At 62.2% G+C, this 18,251-nt stretch overlaps 3 protein-coding genes across 5 annotated transcripts; 1 reads left to right on the plus strand and 2 right to left on the minus strand.

Moving 5' to 3' along the window:
- Window positions 1-874: 874 nt before the first annotated feature.
- SSR4 (signal sequence receptor subunit 4) lies at window positions 875-4,894 on the minus strand. Of its 2 annotated transcripts, XM_057718900.1 has the most exons (6): window positions 4,611-4,880; window positions 2,665-2,783; window positions 1,770-1,844; window positions 1,515-1,604; window positions 1,167-1,232; window positions 875-1,036 (listed from the first exon to the last, which is right to left on the minus strand). In XM_057718900.1, the coding sequence occupies exons 1-6, from the start codon at window positions 4,675-4,677 to the stop codon at window positions 932-934; spliced, it is 522 nt and encodes a 173-aa protein (XP_057574883.1). In that variant the 5' UTR covers window positions 4,678-4,880; the 3' UTR covers window positions 875-931. The 2 variants fall into 2 exon arrangements, with proteins under 2 accessions (XP_057574883.1, XP_057574884.1); XM_057718901.1 differs by lacking the exon at window positions 1,515-1,604 and having other exon boundaries at window positions 4,611-4,894.
- A 4,172-nt stretch (window positions 4,895-9,066) lies between these two features.
- On the plus strand, window positions 9,067-12,961 carry IDH3G (isocitrate dehydrogenase (NAD(+)) 3 non-catalytic subunit gamma). 2 transcript variants are annotated; one of them, XM_057718899.1, is made up of 11 exons: window positions 9,067-9,085; window positions 9,349-9,446; window positions 9,771-9,883; window positions 10,864-10,924; window positions 11,018-11,150; window positions 11,282-11,415; window positions 11,675-11,777; window positions 11,869-12,015; window positions 12,300-12,394; window positions 12,477-12,537; window positions 12,758-12,961. In XM_057718899.1, the coding sequence occupies exons 2-11, from the start codon at window positions 9,388-9,390 to the stop codon at window positions 12,857-12,859; spliced, it is 1,008 nt and encodes a 335-aa protein (XP_057574882.1). In that variant the 5' UTR covers window positions 9,067-9,085; window positions 9,349-9,387; the 3' UTR covers window positions 12,860-12,961. The 2 variants fall into 2 exon arrangements, with proteins under 2 accessions (XP_057574882.1, XP_057574881.1); XM_057718898.1 differs by lacking the exon at window positions 9,067-9,085 and having other exon boundaries at window positions 9,254-9,446.
- A 44-nt stretch (window positions 12,962-13,005) lies between these two features.
- Window positions 13,006-17,702, minus strand: SRPK3 (SRSF protein kinase 3). Its single transcript, XM_057718197.1, has 15 exons — window positions 17,626-17,702; window positions 17,430-17,560; window positions 17,196-17,304; window positions 16,978-17,065; window positions 16,594-16,681; window positions 15,918-16,024; window positions 15,676-15,841; window positions 15,544-15,569; window positions 14,926-15,055; window positions 14,605-14,838; window positions 14,415-14,515; window positions 13,926-14,033; window positions 13,784-13,853; window positions 13,612-13,704; window positions 13,006-13,471 (listed from the first exon to the last, which is right to left on the minus strand). Exons 1-15 carry the CDS (start codon window positions 17,673-17,675, stop codon window positions 13,287-13,289), a joined length of 1,686 nt encoding a protein of 561 aa, XP_057574180.1. The 5' UTR covers window positions 17,676-17,702; the 3' UTR covers window positions 13,006-13,286.
- Window positions 17,703-18,251: the final 549 nt, after the last annotated feature.

An 18,251-nucleotide genomic window follows, 5' to 3' on the forward strand; every position in this document is an offset into this window, starting at 1 on the left:
CCAGGTCAGAGCTGAGCAACCCTGAGCAGCTGGGAAGGTCTCCCCTGGGGTTTGCGTGCAGCCCCTCTGGACCCTAGGCCCCCCCACCTCCAGCCACTGATGGTAGTAGGGAAACTGGGCTGCTGGGAGGGCTGCGATGTGGAGCATGGAGGCCGCACGGGGGTGCGTGCCTGCTGTCTCGAGGACATCAGGTGCTCAGGGGAGAGGGACTGCTAGGAGGGAAGGTACAAGGCCAAACTGGAAAGGGCTAATGATGGCTTTCTTGCAGGCTTGGGGGTCCGGGTCCTCTCCTGTCTGTGCCTTTCTCCGTGCCCCACCTGATGCCACGAGGCAAGAACACCCTGGGGGGCCCCAAGCTGGAGCAGAGACAGCTAGCTACCAGGGCTGGCTTCAACCACATCGGCCCCAAAGGGGCGCTCGCAGCATCCCCCAAGAGCAGCACAGAAGTACTTAAGTGTGTTGTGTGGCTTGTGCCCAGGAGGGACTGTGTCTACGCACGCTGCTGACTGCTGGGTTTCGGGGAAGCTCCCCATACCACTTGCCCTGGGCAGTTGCCCTCACAATGGCGAGTGGTCAGAGGGCCCTTACTTAAGTGGGCCCAGGCGGGCTGGGCGAGGGCAGGAGAGAGAAGGCCAGAAGACTGGGGGGGTGTAGAGGAGCCAGCCCCATGACCCACCTGGAACCACGCAGGCAACCCTGAGAGAGGGTGGGCACTGGGTATGAGGTCCTAAAGGCTTCACTGGGGGCTGAGAAGGAGTGCAAAAGGAAGCAGGGGACTTCCAGGCCTGCCCCCACTCAGTGCCTGTGCGGTCCAGGGTCACCCAGGGACACTGGTCACCCAGCTCTGCCCGTGTGTGTGACACAGCCCCAGTGCTTAGGATAGCTGGTAACTGTTTATTGAAAGGAGCAGCGGGGGTGGGGGGTACCACCCTCAGGCCTGGATGTGGCTCTTGGCGCTGAAGGCCAGGTAGTAGATCACTAGGCCAACGGCGGCGGCCAGTACCTCAGTGGAGACCCAGGGCCCGTTCCAGGTGCCCTGCAAGAAAGGAGACCAAAATCATTCTCAGGGGAGGGATGAGTGATGGGGCCAGCCACTCCGGACACCCTCCTTCCGGGGCACGAAGGCGAGGCTTGCTGTGCTGGGCTAGCCCCTCTTGCCCACTCACCCGATGGTCCACGCTGACTGTGAACAGCGGCGGGATGACGGAAATGTCCTCGTTATTTCTCTGAGCCTGCGAGGGAGGTGCCGGGGTCAGGGGGTGATGCTGGTGGCGTGGGATGGGATAGGGTGGGAGGAGCAAGAACACCAGCCAGAGGTGTGGAAGAAGAGAAGCGGGTGAGGAGCGACACTGAAGGCACAGGGCCAGGTGGGGGGGGGGGGGGGGGGCGGGCAGGAAGGTGCCCACACGGCCATCCTGCTCTGAGTCAGAGAGGGGACCGTAGGGTGGAGACAGCTGGGCCAGTGGGCTGTGCCCTCCCTACTGCAGGCCTGGGTGGGCTTCGGGGACACGCACCTTCCTCAGGAGGCTGTAAGACTCCTCGTCAAAGAATCTGACCTCGTAGGTGCCCGCGTGGGCGCTCTTGTGGTCTAGGCTCCAGGACACCTGGGTGGGGGTGCGTTCAGCAGGGAGTGGGCACAGTGGATACAGCGCCACTGGCAGCTCATCGAGTCCAAGAATCCCAGCCCTGCGGCCCAGCCGCCCTGGCCTTCAAGCCACGCCTGTGAGCAGGTGGCCTCCCTGGAAAGTGATGACCACAGCATCCCTTACCTGATATCGTCCCACGTCCTGTCCCCGGGTGACAGGAAATTGTTTCCCACTGACGTCAGCATAAAGAGCCATGTTCTAGGGGAAGGGATGAAAGGAGTCACTTTCTCCCTTCTCTGGCTGTTGGCGAGGCCCCACTGTGCCGCCCGAAGCAGCACCCACGGCCTGTGGGTAAGGAGACGGCCGGGCACAGTCGGGGATTGCAGTGTCTGGCGGGGCACGACACAACCACTATGGAGGCCAGCCTGCCACTGCCACTGCCTCTCCACGTCTCTCTCCCTCCATGTAGGTCACATCTCCCTAATGGTCTGGCCGCCCTAACCCACAGCAAGCTTGTCAACTGAACAGGGGAGGGATGACAGAAACGTTCCCATTTCTTCTCTGGGCCTGGAAGAGGGTATTGGGGTTGAGGGCACCCAATGAGCTGCCTAAGGAAGGTTGTACCTAAAAAGGCCCAACTTCCTTCCTTCTTTGGGCTTTTAGGTTGCAGGGGCCGAGGCCAGGGCTGCTTGGTCTCGAAATGACAAAACACCCAAATGGACACACCCTTTGACAAAGAGCAACCAGTAAAGGGATGCGAGAGCCTGGGGGCTGAACCCGGCTGTCTCTCCCTTCCCATGTACACTCTTTCCAGACACAGCGAGGTGTCTACCTACGTCCCTGCACGTAGGCGAAGCAGACCAGGCAGGTGAGGGGAACGTTCTTTAAATATCTGCTAGAATCTGGCCTGGCTGTGCCCCGATCTCTTTTACACCTGGGAATCGAAACCCTGATTCTCCCTCTGTCCACACGGACCCCTGCGTCTGACCCCGTCCACTGCCAGTAAGGGCCCAAGGTTTCAAGCTCACTGCCCACTTCCCGCCCCCACACCTCTGTGGCTGAACCCCTGCTGCCTCACCTGGACCCTGTTCTTGCAAGTCAGGGAGATCTCCACAATGAAGACAGTCTCAGTAGAAATGACGGCATCCGAGGTGGTATAGTAAGAAGGGGTGATCTGGGGCTCCACACAGGCCTCTCCTGTGGGGAGGCGGCAGAGAGATGAACGGGTAAGGCCTGGCTGCACCCCTTGGGTTGAGAGGCAGAAGGGACCACCTTAACCCCACTTCGCAGAGCTCATCAGCTGAGAACACAAAGAGTCCTTTGGACCCTGCCAGGTGGGGTCTGGGAGACAGATCCAAATGATCAGTCAGAAGCACAGTGGCCCAGAGAGGTGGGATGCCCCTGAAGGAAGGCAGGGGAAGGGGGATGGGAGGGCTTTGTACAGGTAGGACCTCAGTGTAAGGGCAAAAAACAAGTGTGTGTGGCGCGAGCGTGCTGCACGAGTTCACTGCACAACTTCAGTCTATGCCTGGACCTACAGACAGGCGAGCCATGCAATGGTTTAGGGATGCGGGCTGCCCTGGAGCACCCCAGAAGCCCGGGGGCAGGGCCCAGGCTGACCTCAATTCAGAGCCATGCACGGCCCTAGACAGTGTACTGAAGGCATCCTCCGCAAACACAAAATATGGTGCTGTTGGCAACCTACGGGAGCTTTCGATATGAAGGAAAGGGTCTCTGCCCCGGACAGCTGACAGAAGGCCAAGACTGGTCCCAGCGTTTCCGGAGGAAAGGAAATGGGAGAGGGTCTGGATCCATAAGCACAACTTGTAGCCTTGAACAGGGCTGCGCTGAGAGAAAGGAAGCTGCGGAGCCACGCCACACTGCTAGAGGCTACAGGGAAGGAAAGGGGCCACCTCAACCACTCTCTGAATGCGGTGTCCTGGCAGGGCCGTGACTTAGGCTGAGGTGGCTTTGGGACTGGAATGATGGGAAGAAGACGCCTGGGAACATCTGTGGGAGGTGACCTCAGGAGCCACATCCCCCAGATCCTTCCACGCGCTGCTAAGCTTGACCTTTTTCCTGTGGACTTGGGGAAGCACCGAGGGGGTTTTACAGCCAGGTTTGTCCTTTCCAGGTATCACTGGCTACAGTGGGGAGTTCCTGAGGAGCAGGTGATCAGGGTGCAGGTGGCGAGGCCAGTTAGGCTGGTGAAACACTCCAGGCACCAAGGGCGCTGTCCTGAAGTAGGGCAGGTAAAGTGGATGCGCTGCAAGTGGCCCTGACCCAGTCCAGGCCCCCGGGCCCGGCGTGGCCTCCTGCAAGGACCTCCTCCTAAACAGACTTCTGGACTCCAGTCTGAGCTCAATCCTGCCACTGTTAACAACCTCTCAAGAATGTGAAGCCATCTGACTCTGCTGAAAAACCCTATAAGGATACGGCAAGGCCTCAAATCAACCGTCTGATCTAGGCACTCTAGCCCCACTCATGTTTCCCTTTTCAGTTCCTTTCTAACTCGCCCACACTCTGTGCCCCTCTGCCTGGACCGTCCCTGCTCCCTCTCTTCGCTCAGAGCTCCCTTCCTGGGGAGGCCTGGCGCCACCGCACCGGGTCAGGTGTTTCCTCTCCCCGGGCCCGGTTTCTCGCTGCGATCGCCCTGCGCCGCACAGTTTTGCTCCTGTGCGACCCCCTCCGGGACCGGGAGCTCCGGGAGTGGCAGCAGGGGCGTGTGGCACTTTCCCTGCTGGAGCTGGGACCTGCGGGAGCACGGGAGAGGCTCTGGGACTCTTCCTCGCGGAAGCAGACGGGGGACAGATGAGGCTGTTTCTTCCAGCAGCCCGGCTGCTAGGTAAACGTGTGTGGTGCAGGAGCGCGCGGTGGCCTCAGCTGCCGCGACCAGAGACCACCTGCCTCTGGGAGGAAAAAGGCCCAGACTCTGCCCCGCTTCGCCCGCACCCATCCTCCCCCCACGCACCACCAGTCGTGGGTGAGAGGCTCGCCAGAAACGAGCTCCGGCCAGGCCGCTACCTGAGCAGCAGGAGAGGCCGGACAGCAGGAGTAGCGCCAGGGCGCCGAGAGATGCCAGCGCCGCCATCGCCTCTTCTCTGCCGAGGGAAAAAGAGAGCGACTCCCCTGAACACGAGGAGCAGACGAGGAAGCGCGACGCGTAAGCGGCTGCAGCAGCCAATCAAGCGCCGGCGGGCCGGGAGGGCCTGTGACGTCGCCGGCGGCACTGACGTGTCCCCTCCCCGGACCAGGGGCCTAGCTGGCCGCCCCCCCAAGATGGCGATGGCGGCGGCGGCGGCTGCGGCGGCGGCGGCGCTCCTGGCGCCGGAAGAGGGCGTGGGAACCGGCGAGGCCGCGTGCGTGCGCACTGCCGGGACCACGCCCTCTCCCGGGACTTCGCGCCTCGCCGAACTCTCGCGAGAGCGGTATCTGCGTGTCGGACCCTGCGGCGGTTCTCATTTTCCGTGATGGCGCTGAAGGTGGCGACGGCCGCAGGAGGCGCTGCGAAGGCAGTGCTCAGGCCGGCCCTCCTCTGCCGTCCTTGGGAGGTGAGAAGGAGGAGCGGGCCATGGGAACAGCTGGGGCGCTCGCTGAGGGGTGCTTGCACCTCGGCGGAGTCAGGCCGGCGGCCGCCGCTCTCGGAGCATCCTGGGGCGAGATTGGCTGCGGCCCCGCGAAGGGAGGGGAGAGTGCTGCGGCCCCGGGTTGATTGGCCACCTCCGCTGTCAGTGAAGGGGTTAGCCAAAGTTGACCCTGGTCTGGCTCCTCAGGAGTCTGCATCTTGTGGCGGCGGGGGAGCTCCCAGCAGGCGGGGAAAGTGGGCCACGGGGGCATTGTCACTTCCCTAGTGTCCTTGTGGGAACGCTCCCGAGGCGGTCGCATGTTCGGCCCGCCTTGCGCTTGCCCTCTTGGGAATCCGTTCCCGGCCGCCCTTCCTCCTCAGGTTCCCCTCTCGTGGACCGCTTTGCCGCCTCTCCCAGTGGAGGTGGCGAATCGGACTTTGCCGGTGCCCCAGAGGCTCCCCGCCGCCGCCCCCCCCCCCCCCCCCCACCCGCAGGCGCCTGGAATGGGAAGGAGGCGGGCGGGTTTGAGGCTGCGAGGGCTTTGTTTCCGTCGTTCTCCGTTTAGGATCTTGGTTATTCAGGTCTGATTCCTCTCTCAACACACTTGAATGAGGATAATTTAGTCCCTGGGTGGGTTGGAAGCCATCTGAAGCCTCATCGAGTCAGGACTGGCCCCGAGGGACAAGAGGGCATACCTCTCTGGGCTCCAGTTTCCCCTGCGTCTCAAAGGATCCACCCAACTCTGACCTTCCAGAACCCTGTGACTTTGCTGACGCTTCTTGTGGACGCATCTCCGGCCATGCTTCCCCCTCAGATCTCTGGGGAAGACTGCCCTGTAACAGCTTCTGCTTTACGAAATTCTGTTTAAAGTGCTGACTTTTCCCACTTGTTCACAAAAGGCTTCCCAGAGGTCCATGGCAGCTAGGCTCCTGCAGGAACTTGGTGGGGACATTTGTCTCCTCCCTGACCTCCCCTGTGTGTGTGTGTGTGTGCGCTTGTGTCCGTATTGGGGTGGGGGTAGGGTGCAGTGAAATGTTGCGAACTGGGCAATGTCTTGCCCTGAGACTGGTTGTCCTGGGTATGGGAACTTTTAGAGATGAAGCCCAGATCTTTGGTCCCACTAATTGGGACCTTGTAGGAAAACATGCAGCCATCATTGGTACTTGATCCAACAGAAGCATGCTGAAGAGAGAAACCTCACTAACGTGTGGAGCATGGAAGCCCTTTGGCTGAAACACATACCATTCTGGACCCCTTTCTTTCTGTGGCGCTATCAAAGGATAAGGGTAACAGTCCACCTTCCTGCTTGATGAACAAGCTGGAGACCAATGTATATATCCCATCCTGCCTCACACTGGGCTTCACAGAACCTTTGCAACCCCCTGAAGGAAGGTGCCTGAATCTGTCCAGGGCAAGGTCAGGGAAGTCGCTATTCTGAGAGCTCTCCGGGTCTTTGGCCAAAGCTGGATGGAACATCTAGCATTGGGACCAGGTGAGAGAGAGGTTCAGCCCTGGTGGTAGTGATGAGTTCCTGGTGGTAGTGATGAGTTCCAAGGTCTGGTGGGGTGTGGTTGCACAGATGCAGAGCCAGGCCTGGTATGAGTGCTGGCTCACCGCCGCGGCCAGGTTACCTGCGCAGTGCCAGTGGACCTCAAGAGGGCTGAAACCCAGGAGGAATTACTGCAAGGAGCTGTAGGGCTCAGCCCAGCATCCCCTCATTGGACACCAGCCTTGAACAGTGGTCTGAGGGGCTGGTGGGGTGAAGGGGGGGGGGGGGGGGGCGTGTGCTTTTGCACAGCCCCATGTGCCCTGCTAGGGACTGAACAGCTTGCATACCTTTTCTTGCTTAATGCTTGCAGCAGTCAGATAAAGTAGGCACCTCTATTCTGTGGATTTCAGGTAAGGGCGGGAAGCTCAGCAAGGTTAAGCTTATTTGCCACCAAGAGTAGTAGAGGGAGGATTTGGACCAAGGTCTCTCTAGCCTCAAAGCCTACCATATCTTCCTTCATTTTCTGATGTGCTCATTCATTCAGGAAATGTTTTTTTTTTTTGTCCCAGCTCTGGACCAGGCATTCTGCTGGGTCTTGGGGTGACAGTAGGGGATCAGACAGACATGGCGTCTACTCTCCGGCTTAGGGGTTGGAGAAGGGAGCACAGCAGCGATAACCTAGGGAGATTGTTGTTGGGGTGAAGGGAGTGGGTAGGGCTTTGGGAGCCCAGGGGGACCAACAGCTCAGCAGTCTTAGAGCATCAGGCACGGCTTCCTGGAGGAAGGGCATTGTGAGCCACCGTCCACAAGTTTGTACCGAGAGCCTGCAGATGAGGTGAATCCGCATACTGGCAATCGCCAAGTGTGGGTCTGGGTCGCCAGAAACGTCCTGGGCCTGTTGTCTTATTAGTCACCCCCTTCCTAACCCCTGTGCTGCCAGAGCTCTGTGCAAGTGGGTGCCTTGTGACTACCAACCAGGGAGACCCAGAGGGGACAGTCAACCTCTGACTGAGCTTTCTGGCCTTCTAGTGGAAGGCATGGCTCTTTGGAAAATGGCCACAGTGACTGCCATTGGCTGGAACGCTGTGGTGCTGCCCCAGCAGGCGAGTGGCAGGGCATATTCCCAAGTGAGGAACTGAGGGACACCCAGGTGGGGCACCGCGCGGAGGAAAGTGTGTGGGCCTGTAGCCCTGCTGCGGTGGGAGTTGGGACACAGGCTTCTTCTTCCAGGAAAGTGTGGGGACTCCAGATGCGTCACTGAGCACCTGTCCCATTTGGCTCGGGTGGTTTTTGCTCTGAAGCTGTCGGGCATGGTACCAATGTCACCAAGCCTGGCTGTTTCGAGTGTGTGTGTGTGTGTGGGGGGGACATCTGTCATCCATGTAGGCCGCAAAGCAGTTTTGTCATCCAGTATGAGCAGTGGGTATCTGCTGTTCTGCTGAAAATGGTTAGATGTTTAGATGTCTGATTCTAGAGGCCTGCTTCGCATGGTGTCAACAGTGTTTATATCTGGGTGGTATCTTTTTTCTTTTGATCTCCATGTTCTGTCTGTATGCTGCTTTTGTAATAAGGAAACATGATTTTAAAAATGATGTAAATGATGGTCGTGGCGGCCCTGTGTTATCGTGAATTGCTTGTTGTACTACGTTTGGTGTGCCGACTTTTCCAAGTTAGACATCACTGAGCAGGAATAATTGGCTGAAAAAGACCAGAAACACCACAGGTGGGGAGGGAGATATAAACATTTGTTAAAAGACTGACCAGGAACTTGGAGGAGACATGAAGGGTTGTAATGACGCTCCGTGGTGTTCCGAGGGGCTGGTGTGTGGGCAGTGGTGGCACCGGAGCCGTTTGGGCACGTGCCGCGTGCTGGACAGTGGTGCGCAGGCGAGGCATGGTGTGCAGGGCCCGCCTGGGCGTGGTGAGGATGCTGCCCTTCCCAGCCAGGAGCTTGGCTGGCCCTTGCCAAATTGGCTTTCTGGGCTAGATGGCAACCACCGGCATCTCGGTTCTCTTTGCCAGGTTCTAGGTGCCCACGAGGCCCTCCGGAGGAGCTTCTCAGTAAGTACCTGACCGAGTGTGCGCGTGCGTGTGCATGGGTGTGTGTGCACGTGTGTGTGTTGATGATGACGCGTGCCCGTCCCGGTGCGTGCAGAGGCACGTGTGCACAGCTGCATGCAGACGCGTTTACAGGCGTGTGGGTGCAGAGGTGTGCGCGTGCGTGCATGCGTGCGCACGTGGGTGCCGTGCCTCTTGGCTCCCTACCCTTCTGTGTCTCCCCGCCGAGGCGCAGTGTCCAGAGCTTGTCCACCCCTCCTCCTCCCCTGAAATGTGCTAGACAGCTCCTGGGGAACAGGGCCCCTTCCCCAGGTACAGCCTTGTTCCCCCAACCTTGGCTGATCTGTGTCTTCTTCCTTCCTGTCCCCCTCTAGCAACAAACAATTGTGAGTATTCTTCTCATCTGCATGTTACGTTGGGGCTTTCGGTTGCTTTGGGATGGACCATTGACCGGGTCCAGGCGGGGGTGGGGCCTGCTCCTGCTGTGGCCCTCCTGACCCAGGAGCCCCGCCAGCAGCCCCGTCTGGGGTGGGTGGGGCAGGGCGTAGGCGTGAGGTGCCCTGAGAGGGCGACTCCGGGTTGGCCCACCCGCCGGGTGCGTGCTGGAGGGAGGAAGGGAACTGAAGGCCTACCCTTCCCGTCCTTCTAGCCCCCGTCCGCTAAGTATGGTGGGCGGCACACGGTGACCATGATCCCAGGGGACGGCATCGGGCCAGAGCTCATGTTGCACGTCAAGTCTGTGTTCAGGTACAGAGCCTCAGGCCCAGCCAAGGGGACCTTGAGACCTTTGTGCTGAGAGGGACATTGAGCCAGTGGTGGGAGGATTTTTGTCCCAGTGCCTGCGATCTTGCCAGGCTGGCCCGGACACGGGGAGGGCGGAACCAGGCCCGCTAACGGTGTCGTGAAGTGCAAGTGTACGCCTGTCAGCCGGCACAGCTGGGCTCCGTTTCCCCTCGGCCAGAACCAGGGCAGGGCGGGCAGCAACAGGGGACAGGCCTCTGCACCCGGTGGTCCGGGCAGGCTTCCTGGAGGGAGGCCTGGGGCCGCCGCCCTGACCCTGCTCTGCCCCAGGCACGCGTGTGTGCCTGTGGACTTTGAAGAGGTGCACGTGAGCTCCAACGCCGATGAGGAGGACATCCGAAACGCCATCATGGCCATCCGGCGGAACCGCGTGGCTCTGAAGGGTGAGCTCGGGGGCCAGGATGGAGCACCGGGTGTGATTCCTTTCACCTCTGAGCTTATACTCGTCCCTGGGGCCCCATTGGTGCCGCGATTCTGAGATCTCTGGGGCACTAGGCTCTGCGGGAGCCTGCCCAGGGGTGGGCTCCCTCCCACCCCTTTCTTTCCTCCTGAGGCAGTCCGCTCTGCTGGAGTCAGCTTTGATCCTCAGAGTCTTTCTTCACAAACCAGATGTCACAGAGGTGCCATTCTGATCCTCTTCCTGCTGCCTTGGCCCCAGTTGGCGCGGTTGTGGATGTTACAGATGGGAGCTTTATCCTGAGTTTGCCTTGGTTTGGTTCAGATTTTTAAACTGTTTCCATCACTCATTCTGCAAACTTTAGACCATCACCTGCTCTGTGTGAGCAGTGAGTGAGCAGAGATGAACCCGGGTAGAGCCCCAGGCCCTGGCAGTCACGTGGAGGGGCTGACATGTCAACTGCAGGGTGCCTGGGGCCCTCTGGGTGAAGGCAGTCCAGGCAGGGTGTGACTTGGAGGGCCAGGTGCCCTGAGAAAGGCCTCCTCTACCTGGCACCCTCTGACCACCTTCTCTCAGCGGCTGCTGGCCCTCTGAGTGCCCTGGTTCCAGCCAAGGTGAAGCTGTGGTCCTTTCCAGGCAACCCCCGACCCTGGCCTTGCCATTCCCCACCCAGGGTCTAGCAAGATCTTCTGGCCAGATGCCAGCCCTTGTGCATTCATTCATTCATTCAGTATTTATTGAGTGCCTGCCATGTGCCAGGAACCCATCAGTGAACCAAACGCGTGGACACACACCCCCTCTGCCCTCACTAGAGTGTTCTATAAAACACTAACACCGCCAGAAGCTGTTGTCTTCTCCTGTTGGAGCCGCCTGCAGCACACATTCCCGGGGTGGGAAAGGGGAATATGGGGGTACAGCTGAGCCGGGGCCCCTCTCCAGCCCGCCGGTCTTGTTTCCGTCCTGCAGGCAATATTGAAACAAACCACAACCTACCACCATCGCACAAATCCCGAAACAACATCCTTCGGTGAGAGCCAGGTGCACCCGGTGGGGGCTCGGTGGGAGTGGAGGTGCCAGCAGAGGGTCGTGGCACTGGCTGGCTGGTTCTCTGTGCCCGCAGCACCAGCCTGGACCTCTACGCCAACGTCATCCACTGTAAGAGCCTCCCGGGAGTGGTGACGCGGTACAGGGACATAGATATCCTCATCGTGCGGGAAAACACGGAGGGCGAGTACAGCAGCCTGGAGCACGAGGTGCGGCGTGGGGCCGGGGCTGAGCCCGGCTAGGGCGGTGGTCAGGAAGGCCGTGCCCGAGGGGAACGTCGTGCTAAAGGGCAGGCTCGGGCAGGATACTATGGGTCTCTTCTCCTTCGTCCCCTTCTCAGAGTGTGGCAGGAGTGGTGGAGAGCCTCAAGATCATCACCAAGGCCAAGTCCTTGCGCATCGCCGAGTATGCCTTCAAACTGGCCCAGGAGAGTGGGCGCAAGAAAGTGACGGCTGTACACAAAGCCAACATCATGTATGCTCCCCACCTTGCCCCTCCGCGCTGCCGCCCAGGCCTGCTCTCAGGGACTCGGGGCCCAGGACTACGCCCTGTTGCCCATTTCCCAGCTGTGGCCTCACTGCAGTGCACATCTGGGGGAGGTGGAACGGGATTCTGCCCATTCTGCAGATGGGACTGGTTGTAGTTTAGAACCCAGCCTTCTGTGGCGTCTGCACGCCCCGTCCCTCCAGCTGACGGTTGCAGCGGCCAAGCTGGTGTCCTGCATCCCCCCTAGGAAGCTGGGCGATGGGCTCTTCCTCCAGTGCTGCAAGGAGGTGGCAGCCCGTTACCCCGAAATCACGTTTGAGAGTATGATCGTGGACAACACCACCATGCAGGTAGTTAGGCTGCCATGCTGCACGGCCCCTGCCTTGGGCACCCAGAACCGCCTGTGCTCTAGTTCCTGGCTGTCCCCTCCTTGTCCCACAGCTGGTGTCCCGGCCCCAGCAGTTCGATGTCATGGTGATGCCCAATCTCTATGGCAACATCGTCAACAACGTCTGTGCGGGGCTGGTTGGGGGCCCCGGGCTCGTAGCTGGGGCCAACTACGGCCACGTGTACGCCGTGTTTGAGACGGTGAGTGCCACCTGCGGTGCCAGGGTCACCAGCCTTTGTGAACTATAGCTCACATACTTTCTAGTTCACCCATATGAAAGTGTATGATTTAGTGGTTTCTAGAACATTCAGAGTTGTGCAACCATCCGCAGTGTCTAGTTCTAGAACGTTTTCATCATGCCTGGCCCTGAACTCTTCTGCTTTCTGTCTCTGGATTTGCCTGTTCTGGCTGCTTGGCATGAATGCAGTCTACACTCGACCGTCTTATATTCGCCACCCCCTCCTTTTCATCTCGCCTCTTCCAGGCTACAAGGAACACGGGCAAGAGTATCGCCAATAAGAACATCGCCAACCCCACGGCTACGCTGCTGGCAAGTTGCATGATGCTCGACCACCTCAAGTAAGTGGCTTCTTGAGGCCAGGCCATCGGCCCCCGCCCCCGCCCGGGGCCGCGAGGACTGAAGTCTGCTCTTCTTCCTCAGGCTCCACTCCTACGCCACCTCCATCCGCAAGGCTGTCTTGGCCTCCATGGACAATGAAAACGTGAGGCTCCCCTACCCAGGTCCTGCCTCCTCTCCGACCCCCACCCCGGCCCGGGTTGAGCTGGTAGGACGCCTGAGGGGCTGGAAGTGGTGACCTGGCACTCTGTGCTGCCCCCCAGGGGAGGGTTGTACCAGGCGGGGTGCGGCCGCTGGGCCGCCTGCCAGCTGGGGCTCAGGCATGAGCCGGGCCGCGTGTGTGCCCACGGTTGCCTCTCCCGCAGATGCACACCCCGGACATCGGGGGCCAGGGCACCACGTCCGAAGCCATCCAGGACATCATCCGCCACATCCGCGTCATCAACGGCCGGGCTGTGGAGGCCTAGGCCGTCCCTGGGGTGGTCTCAGCCCGCCCCTCCGCTCCCCTTCACACCCCCAGCACCCTCGTCGACTTGGTGGGCGGGCCCAAAATAAACCCACTTCTGCCCCCAGGCTTTGGCCGTGTGCTTCTGTCACTCCGGGATGCTGGTGTTTCAGGTCACGCTTTATTAAGAAAAGAAACCGCACGCTTCCCATTCAGAGGGCTCTGCGAAGGTTGGGGGCAGAACGAGTTCTGCAAGGCGGGCCTGGCCCTGGCATGTGTCTGCCCTGCTGAGGCAGGTGTGACAGAGCTCGCACTCGGCAAGGTGGGCAGGGCAGTCCAGGGCAGCCCCGCAGGGTTGCGGGACTGTCCTGCTTTCCCTGAAGGCACTGAGGGCTGGGGGTGGGGGGGAAGCCAGGCCCGCCCCCAGCTGCCCAAAGCACCAGCAGGGCCTAGGGATTGAGCCAAGGGTGCTGGAGGCAGTCGGCCGCGCTGGCCCGCTTCTCGGGGATGTACTCCATCATGGGCAGCAGGAAGGCGCTGAACTGTGTGGCCTGCTCCAGGGGCCACTCGTACTTCTCCATGAGCACCTCGTACAGGCCCCAGTGTTTGAGGTTGTGGATGTGCCGCAGCTCTCCTGGGGGCAGGCCGGTGGGCCTCAGGTCAGGCTTCCCCAGGGAGGCCTCTGAGCTGGGACCCCTTGCTCCCCCTATTTCAGAACCTAAGGTCCCTGCCCTGCCCCCTACATCCAGGTGGCCTGAGCCTGCTTGGCCCCACCTCTCCGGTTGAAGAACTCCCGGGAGTAGCGGCCTGAGAGGGCAAAGGCCGGCGGGATGTCTCCCAGCAGCTCCACGATGTGGGCGATGTGGTCTGTGGACAGAGAGGTGGCTGGGAGACAGCCGGGCAGCTGGGAGACCCCGAGGTTGGGCCCAGGCCTGCCTCCCCATACCCTCGTCACGACTGTAGTCTTCTCCGGAGTGTGGCTCGAACAGGTAGTCGCCAGTGGCCAGCTCGAAGGCCTGGAAGGGAGACGGGGTGAGGTTGCTGGCTGGTGGGCCAGCCCTGAGCGGGGGCAGCCCAGACAGACATACCATGCACGCCGTGCTCCAGATGTCGGCGGGGGGCCCATACTCGGCGCCGATCAGCACCTCCACGGCCCGGTACTGCCGTGTCTGGATGTCCTCGGTGAAGTGCTTGTGCTGGAGGCAAGAGGAGCCCTGGGGAGGAGCTAGGGCCGTGGCGGGCCTGCCCTCGCTGGCCCCCCGCTCGTCTCCCACCTCCTCTGGGCTGTGCACCCAAGGAGCACAGCGGGGCTCACTCTGAGCCTCAGCGTCCCCAGATGTCCCGAGAGTGCCTCGCCAGGCAGCCTGAGGCTGAGGCTGGCCCCTTCCCCGTGGCCCCCTACCCCATGCCGTGGGCCCAGTTCTGCCGACCCGGTGGGACCAGTGCTGATTTGGGCTCAGCTCTGGGACTGTGCAGGGCCCAAGGCAGACACAGGGGAGGGGTTTGGTCGAGCAGGTCGCTCGGTGAGTCCTGGGACATTCCTGTCACGCCTCCTGCATAACGGCGCCCGCTCATACCACCCAGCAGGCGTTGCCCAGGTCTGCGATCTTGATCTTGATCTTGTCTGCATTTTGGGGCTCTAGGGGGTTCACCAGGAGGTTGGAGGCACCAAACGGTGCTGGGGAAGCAAGAGAAGGAGAGAGACTGAGCTGGCCCGGCCCTGCCCGGCCCTGCCCACCTGCCACCTGCTGGTCCTGCCTGACTTACTGCTGGGTGACAGGAGGCCCCCAGTTTCTCGCTGGTTGGAAGAGCCTGAGAGGATGGAGCACGAGGCGGGGGAGAAGAGGGAGCCCGAGAAACCTGAGGTCTGGGAGCCGGGGCTGAAGCTGCGGTTGCCCCCGGGGGCAGGGGAGGAGGAGGCCGGGGAGGGGCCGGCCGCGGCCCCCCCGGGGTGGCAGCCAGAAGAGGAGGTGGAGCCGCTGCCCCCCTCTAGTCTTGAGTCTGGGGAGACAGGCGGAGGTGGTGTGTGAGCAGACGCCCCTGTGGCATCGCCGGGTGGCCCCGCGCCCCCCACCCCCGGCCCCTCACCCTCAGCCTGGGCCGCTGCCTCCATGGCCTCCAGCCTCTGCAGGTCCCGTAGCCGCTCCTCCAGCAGCCGCTTCTGCTGCTTCCGTTTGCGCCTCATCTTCTTCCTCTTGTTCTTCGACAGCTTACCGGTCTGCCGTTAGAGCCGGGGTCACTCCAGGTCGCCCGTCACCCAGCCCCCGAGTAGCCCAAGCCTCTGCGCATGGCCTGCGGGCCCCCTGGGGGACGAGGCCTGCGCGCCCCGGGGCTCCACGGACACCAGGACACGGCACCGCCCCCTCACCCGCCTCCTGTCTTCCCTCCTGCCCGCCGCTCCCCAGAGCTCGAGGTTGGGGAGGAACCAACAGGCCTGCCTCTGACGGATGCCAGCCTCCCCTGCGGGCAGCTCTGGCCCCTCCTGGCCTTAGACACAGTGTCTTTCCACGGAGGTGGTGGCGAGCCCAGCGCCACCCTGGGCAGTTTGGGGCACGTGGCCCACTCTGTGTATCATCCTCAGCCAGGCCACCCAGCCTTTTGGAAGGGCCACTGCGCGAGTGCTGGGGAGGGCGGAGAGGCGGGGAGGGGGTGGAACCGGAGAAGCTGAGGAAGATGAGGCCTAGGAAGAGGGGTGCTCCGACTTACCAGGACCTCCTGGGGGGCAGTGCTGACTGCGGGGTGGGGCAGGCAGAGCATGGAGTGAGAGAAAGGAACCCGGACTCAGGCAGGGGCTGAGGCCCACGGGCCGCGCCCAGGCCCCACACAGGCTCTTGGTACCTGTGGAGCGAGATGGGGGCGGGGCCCCTGACTGCTGCCACTCGGTGGCCTCAGTGGCCAGGCGCCTGATGTAGGCATCACCCACACACAGCAGGATGTTCTCGGGCTTGATGTCCGTGTGGATGATCTTGCACTTGGTGTGGAGGTAGTCCAGGCCATGCAGCACCTGGGGAGAGCCACTCCTGAACTCGGGCGGCCCGGCCGCCTCGCAGCGCTCTTCGTGCCGGACGCGTGGCACTCACCTGCCGCACGATGCTCTTCACGCACGGCACAGGCAGGCCCTGGTAGTTGGACTTGATGATCCACTTGAGGAGCTGGTGGCCCAGGACCTCCAGTACCATGCATACGTCTGGGGCCAGGAGTGAAGGGCAGCCAGGGGGCGAGCAGCTGGGGCACAGGCCCGGCCCACTCTCAGCTGGGGCTGAGGAGCAACGAGGCTCAGGCAGTGCGGTGCTGGGTCTGGGAGGTCCTGGTATCACTACCATCCCAGTGTCATAGTGTCCCTGTCACTCTCAGGTGTGCCAGTTGGGACTGTACATTCTGTGGTCCCCCTAGGAACAGAGCACTGAAAGAGTAGACAGGTTTCTCAGTGCAGCCCCAGTCCTATGCCCAAGTCTGCCAGAGAGCCTGTGGACTTCACCCTAAAGGGAAGGCACTGCCACAGAGGTGGCCCATCCCACTTGGGGGTAACCTAGCAACGCTCATGGATAACCAGTGCCAACCTGGTTATCCACCCCCCTGTATACACACAGACACAAATCCCCGAAGTGGTGATGGGGTATTTCTCACAGACTAGTGTCACTGAAAGGGATAAACCCCCATTGTGCAGATCAGCAAACTGAGGCCCTAGGAGCTGGGAAGGCACGAGCCAGCTGGCCCCTGTGCTGCCACACTGCTTGCTCAGCCTACAAAGGATACGGACTCCATTAATCCCTGAGATCCGGAAGTCATCGATGAGCTGGACAATGGTTTCTCTTTTGGGGTCACTGGGGTCACTGTCTCGGACCTGGAGCAAAAGCCAAGGGGCCACAGGTGGCTGCAACCTGCCTCTCGCCAGCTGCTCCCCGGGGACCCCTAGGGGGTGGGGGGCCCTCTCCCGCTCTGGCTGGGCCCCCCTGGAAGAAAGGCTGCCGGCCTGCCCTCGCCTGCTCCTCCGAGTCCTCCCACTCGGCTGAGCCAGCTGGAGCCTGCCCCTCCAGGAGCCCCGCCCCACCCTGCGGAGCCCCAGCAGGCCTTGCACCCACATTGCCAGGCCCCGGGCGGCTCCTGGGGCGCTGGGATCGGCTAGGGGAGGCGCCTCACACATTTCAGGAGCTTGATCTCATCCACAGCTGTCTCTGTGTAATGCCCTGCGCTCTTCACCACTTTGAGGGCCACGAAGCGCTTGCGCCTGCAACACCAAGACTCGTGTCGGCCGCCGGCGCCGGCCAGACCCACAGGGCCATCGCCATGGCCCCAACCGTGCCCGAGGGCCGGATCCCAGCTGGCGTTGGACCTTGGGGGTTGGGGGGGACACTCACTGGATATCCCAGCAGAGCCAGACGGTGGAGAAGTGGCCCCAGCCCAGCTTGCGCACCACGTGGTACCGCCCATTGAACAGGTCCCCGATCTTCACAGGGTAGTAGCCGCCTGGGGAAGGGGGCCCGTAGAGAGCGGTGGAGTGTCGCCTTCCCCCGCGCCCCGGGACAGCCCAGCCCCGCCGGCCCTCTGGCCCACGTGGGCCAGCTCTGGCCCCCGCCGAGGCCGGGCCTCACCCTTGCAGTAGTCCTTGGGGTCCTCCTGCTCCTCGTCGTCGGAGCCCAGCAGCCCCTGCAGCATCCGCGGCGCCGGCGCGCTGGGGGCCAGTTCGGAGCCTGAGGACTCGGGCCCGCAGGAGGCCTGTGAGCTGCGGGGAGGGCGGGGGTGAGCGTGCGAGGCGCCGGGGCCCCGGGCACCCAGGCCGAGCCCTACCTGCTGCTGCTGCCGCTGTCGCCGCCGCCGCCGCCCGCACTGGCGCTCATCCCGGCGGCGCTGCCCGCCGCTCCGGCGCCCCAGGCGGCTGCTCCTGTGGGGCCCGGCCGCGGCCCGCGCATTTATAGCCTCGGCCGCTGATCTCACCCGCCTTTATAAATAGCCTCCCAGCTGCTCGGCTGTGGGCAAGGTATGCAGCGGGGAGGGGGCGGCATGGCGACGGCGGCCCTGGAGGGCCCGGGCCCCAGGACGAGCCCCCCCGCCCCCACCCCGGGGCTGGCAGAGGGCGCCGCTGTGGGGACACGGTGTGACACAGCCTTCACAGGGAGCTCCCCCGCACCCCGGGGCCAAGGGGGACACCCATGCTGGCACGTGATGACCTGGGCCCCAGGGCTGGCAGAGGGGGCCACTGAATGGGCACGTGGCAGTGACCCGGTCCTCAGACGGAGTCCCTGTACTCCAGAGCGTGCTGAGGGGGCCGGCCACACAAGGGCACCATAGGCATGGCAATCCGGTCCTCAGGCTGGGCTGCCACCGCTGCTCATATGCCCTAGGGCACCGGCGACACTCTGGGAGCGTTCTCTGGCTTCCCGCATGGCCCTTGCGGGAGCCTTCCCAGAGGCGAT

This window comes from Hippopotamus amphibius, chromosome X (assembly GCF_030028045.1).
Source record: "Hippopotamus amphibius kiboko isolate mHipAmp2 chromosome X, mHipAmp2.hap2, whole genome shotgun sequence".
Lineage (NCBI taxonomy): Eukaryota > Metazoa > Chordata > Mammalia > Artiodactyla > Hippopotamidae > Hippopotamus > Hippopotamus amphibius.

Coding starts and splice junctions, on each gene's coding strand:
- SSR4 (XM_057718900.1), bottom strand. CDS start 4,677: ATGGCGGCGCTGGCATCTCTCGGCGCCCTGGCGCTACTCCTGCTGTCC. Junction 1,605..1,769: donor AGGACGTGGGACGATATCAG/GTAAGGGATGCT, acceptor ACCCCCACCCAG/GTGTCCTGGAGCCTAGACCA. Junction 1,037..1,166: donor CAGTCAGCGTGGACCATCGG/GTGAGTGGGCAA, acceptor CCTTTCTTGCAG/GGCACCTGGAACGGGCCCTG.
- IDH3G (XM_057718899.1), top strand. CDS start 9,388: ATGATCCCAGGGGACGGCATCGGGCCAGAGCTCATGTTGCACGTCAAG. Junction 9,884..10,863: donor GAACCGCGTGGCTCTGAAGG/GTGAGCTCGGGG, acceptor TCCGTCCTGCAG/GCAATATTGAAACAAACCAC. Junction 10,925..11,017: donor TCCCGAAACAACATCCTTCG/GTGAGAGCCAGG, acceptor CTGTGCCCGCAG/CACCAGCCTGGACCTCTACG.
- SRPK3 (XM_057718197.1), bottom strand. CDS start 17,675: ATGAGCGCCAGTGCGGGCGGCGGCGGCGGCGACAGCGGCAGCAGCAGC. Junction 15,056..15,543: donor CTGCCCCCCAGGAGGTCCTG/GTAAGTCGGAGC, acceptor CTCTAACGGCAG/ACCGGTAAGCTGTCGAAGAA. Junction 14,034..14,414: donor TGGGCAACGCCTGCTGGGTG/GTATGAGCGGGC, acceptor TCTTGCCTCCAG/CACAAGCACTTCACCGAGGA.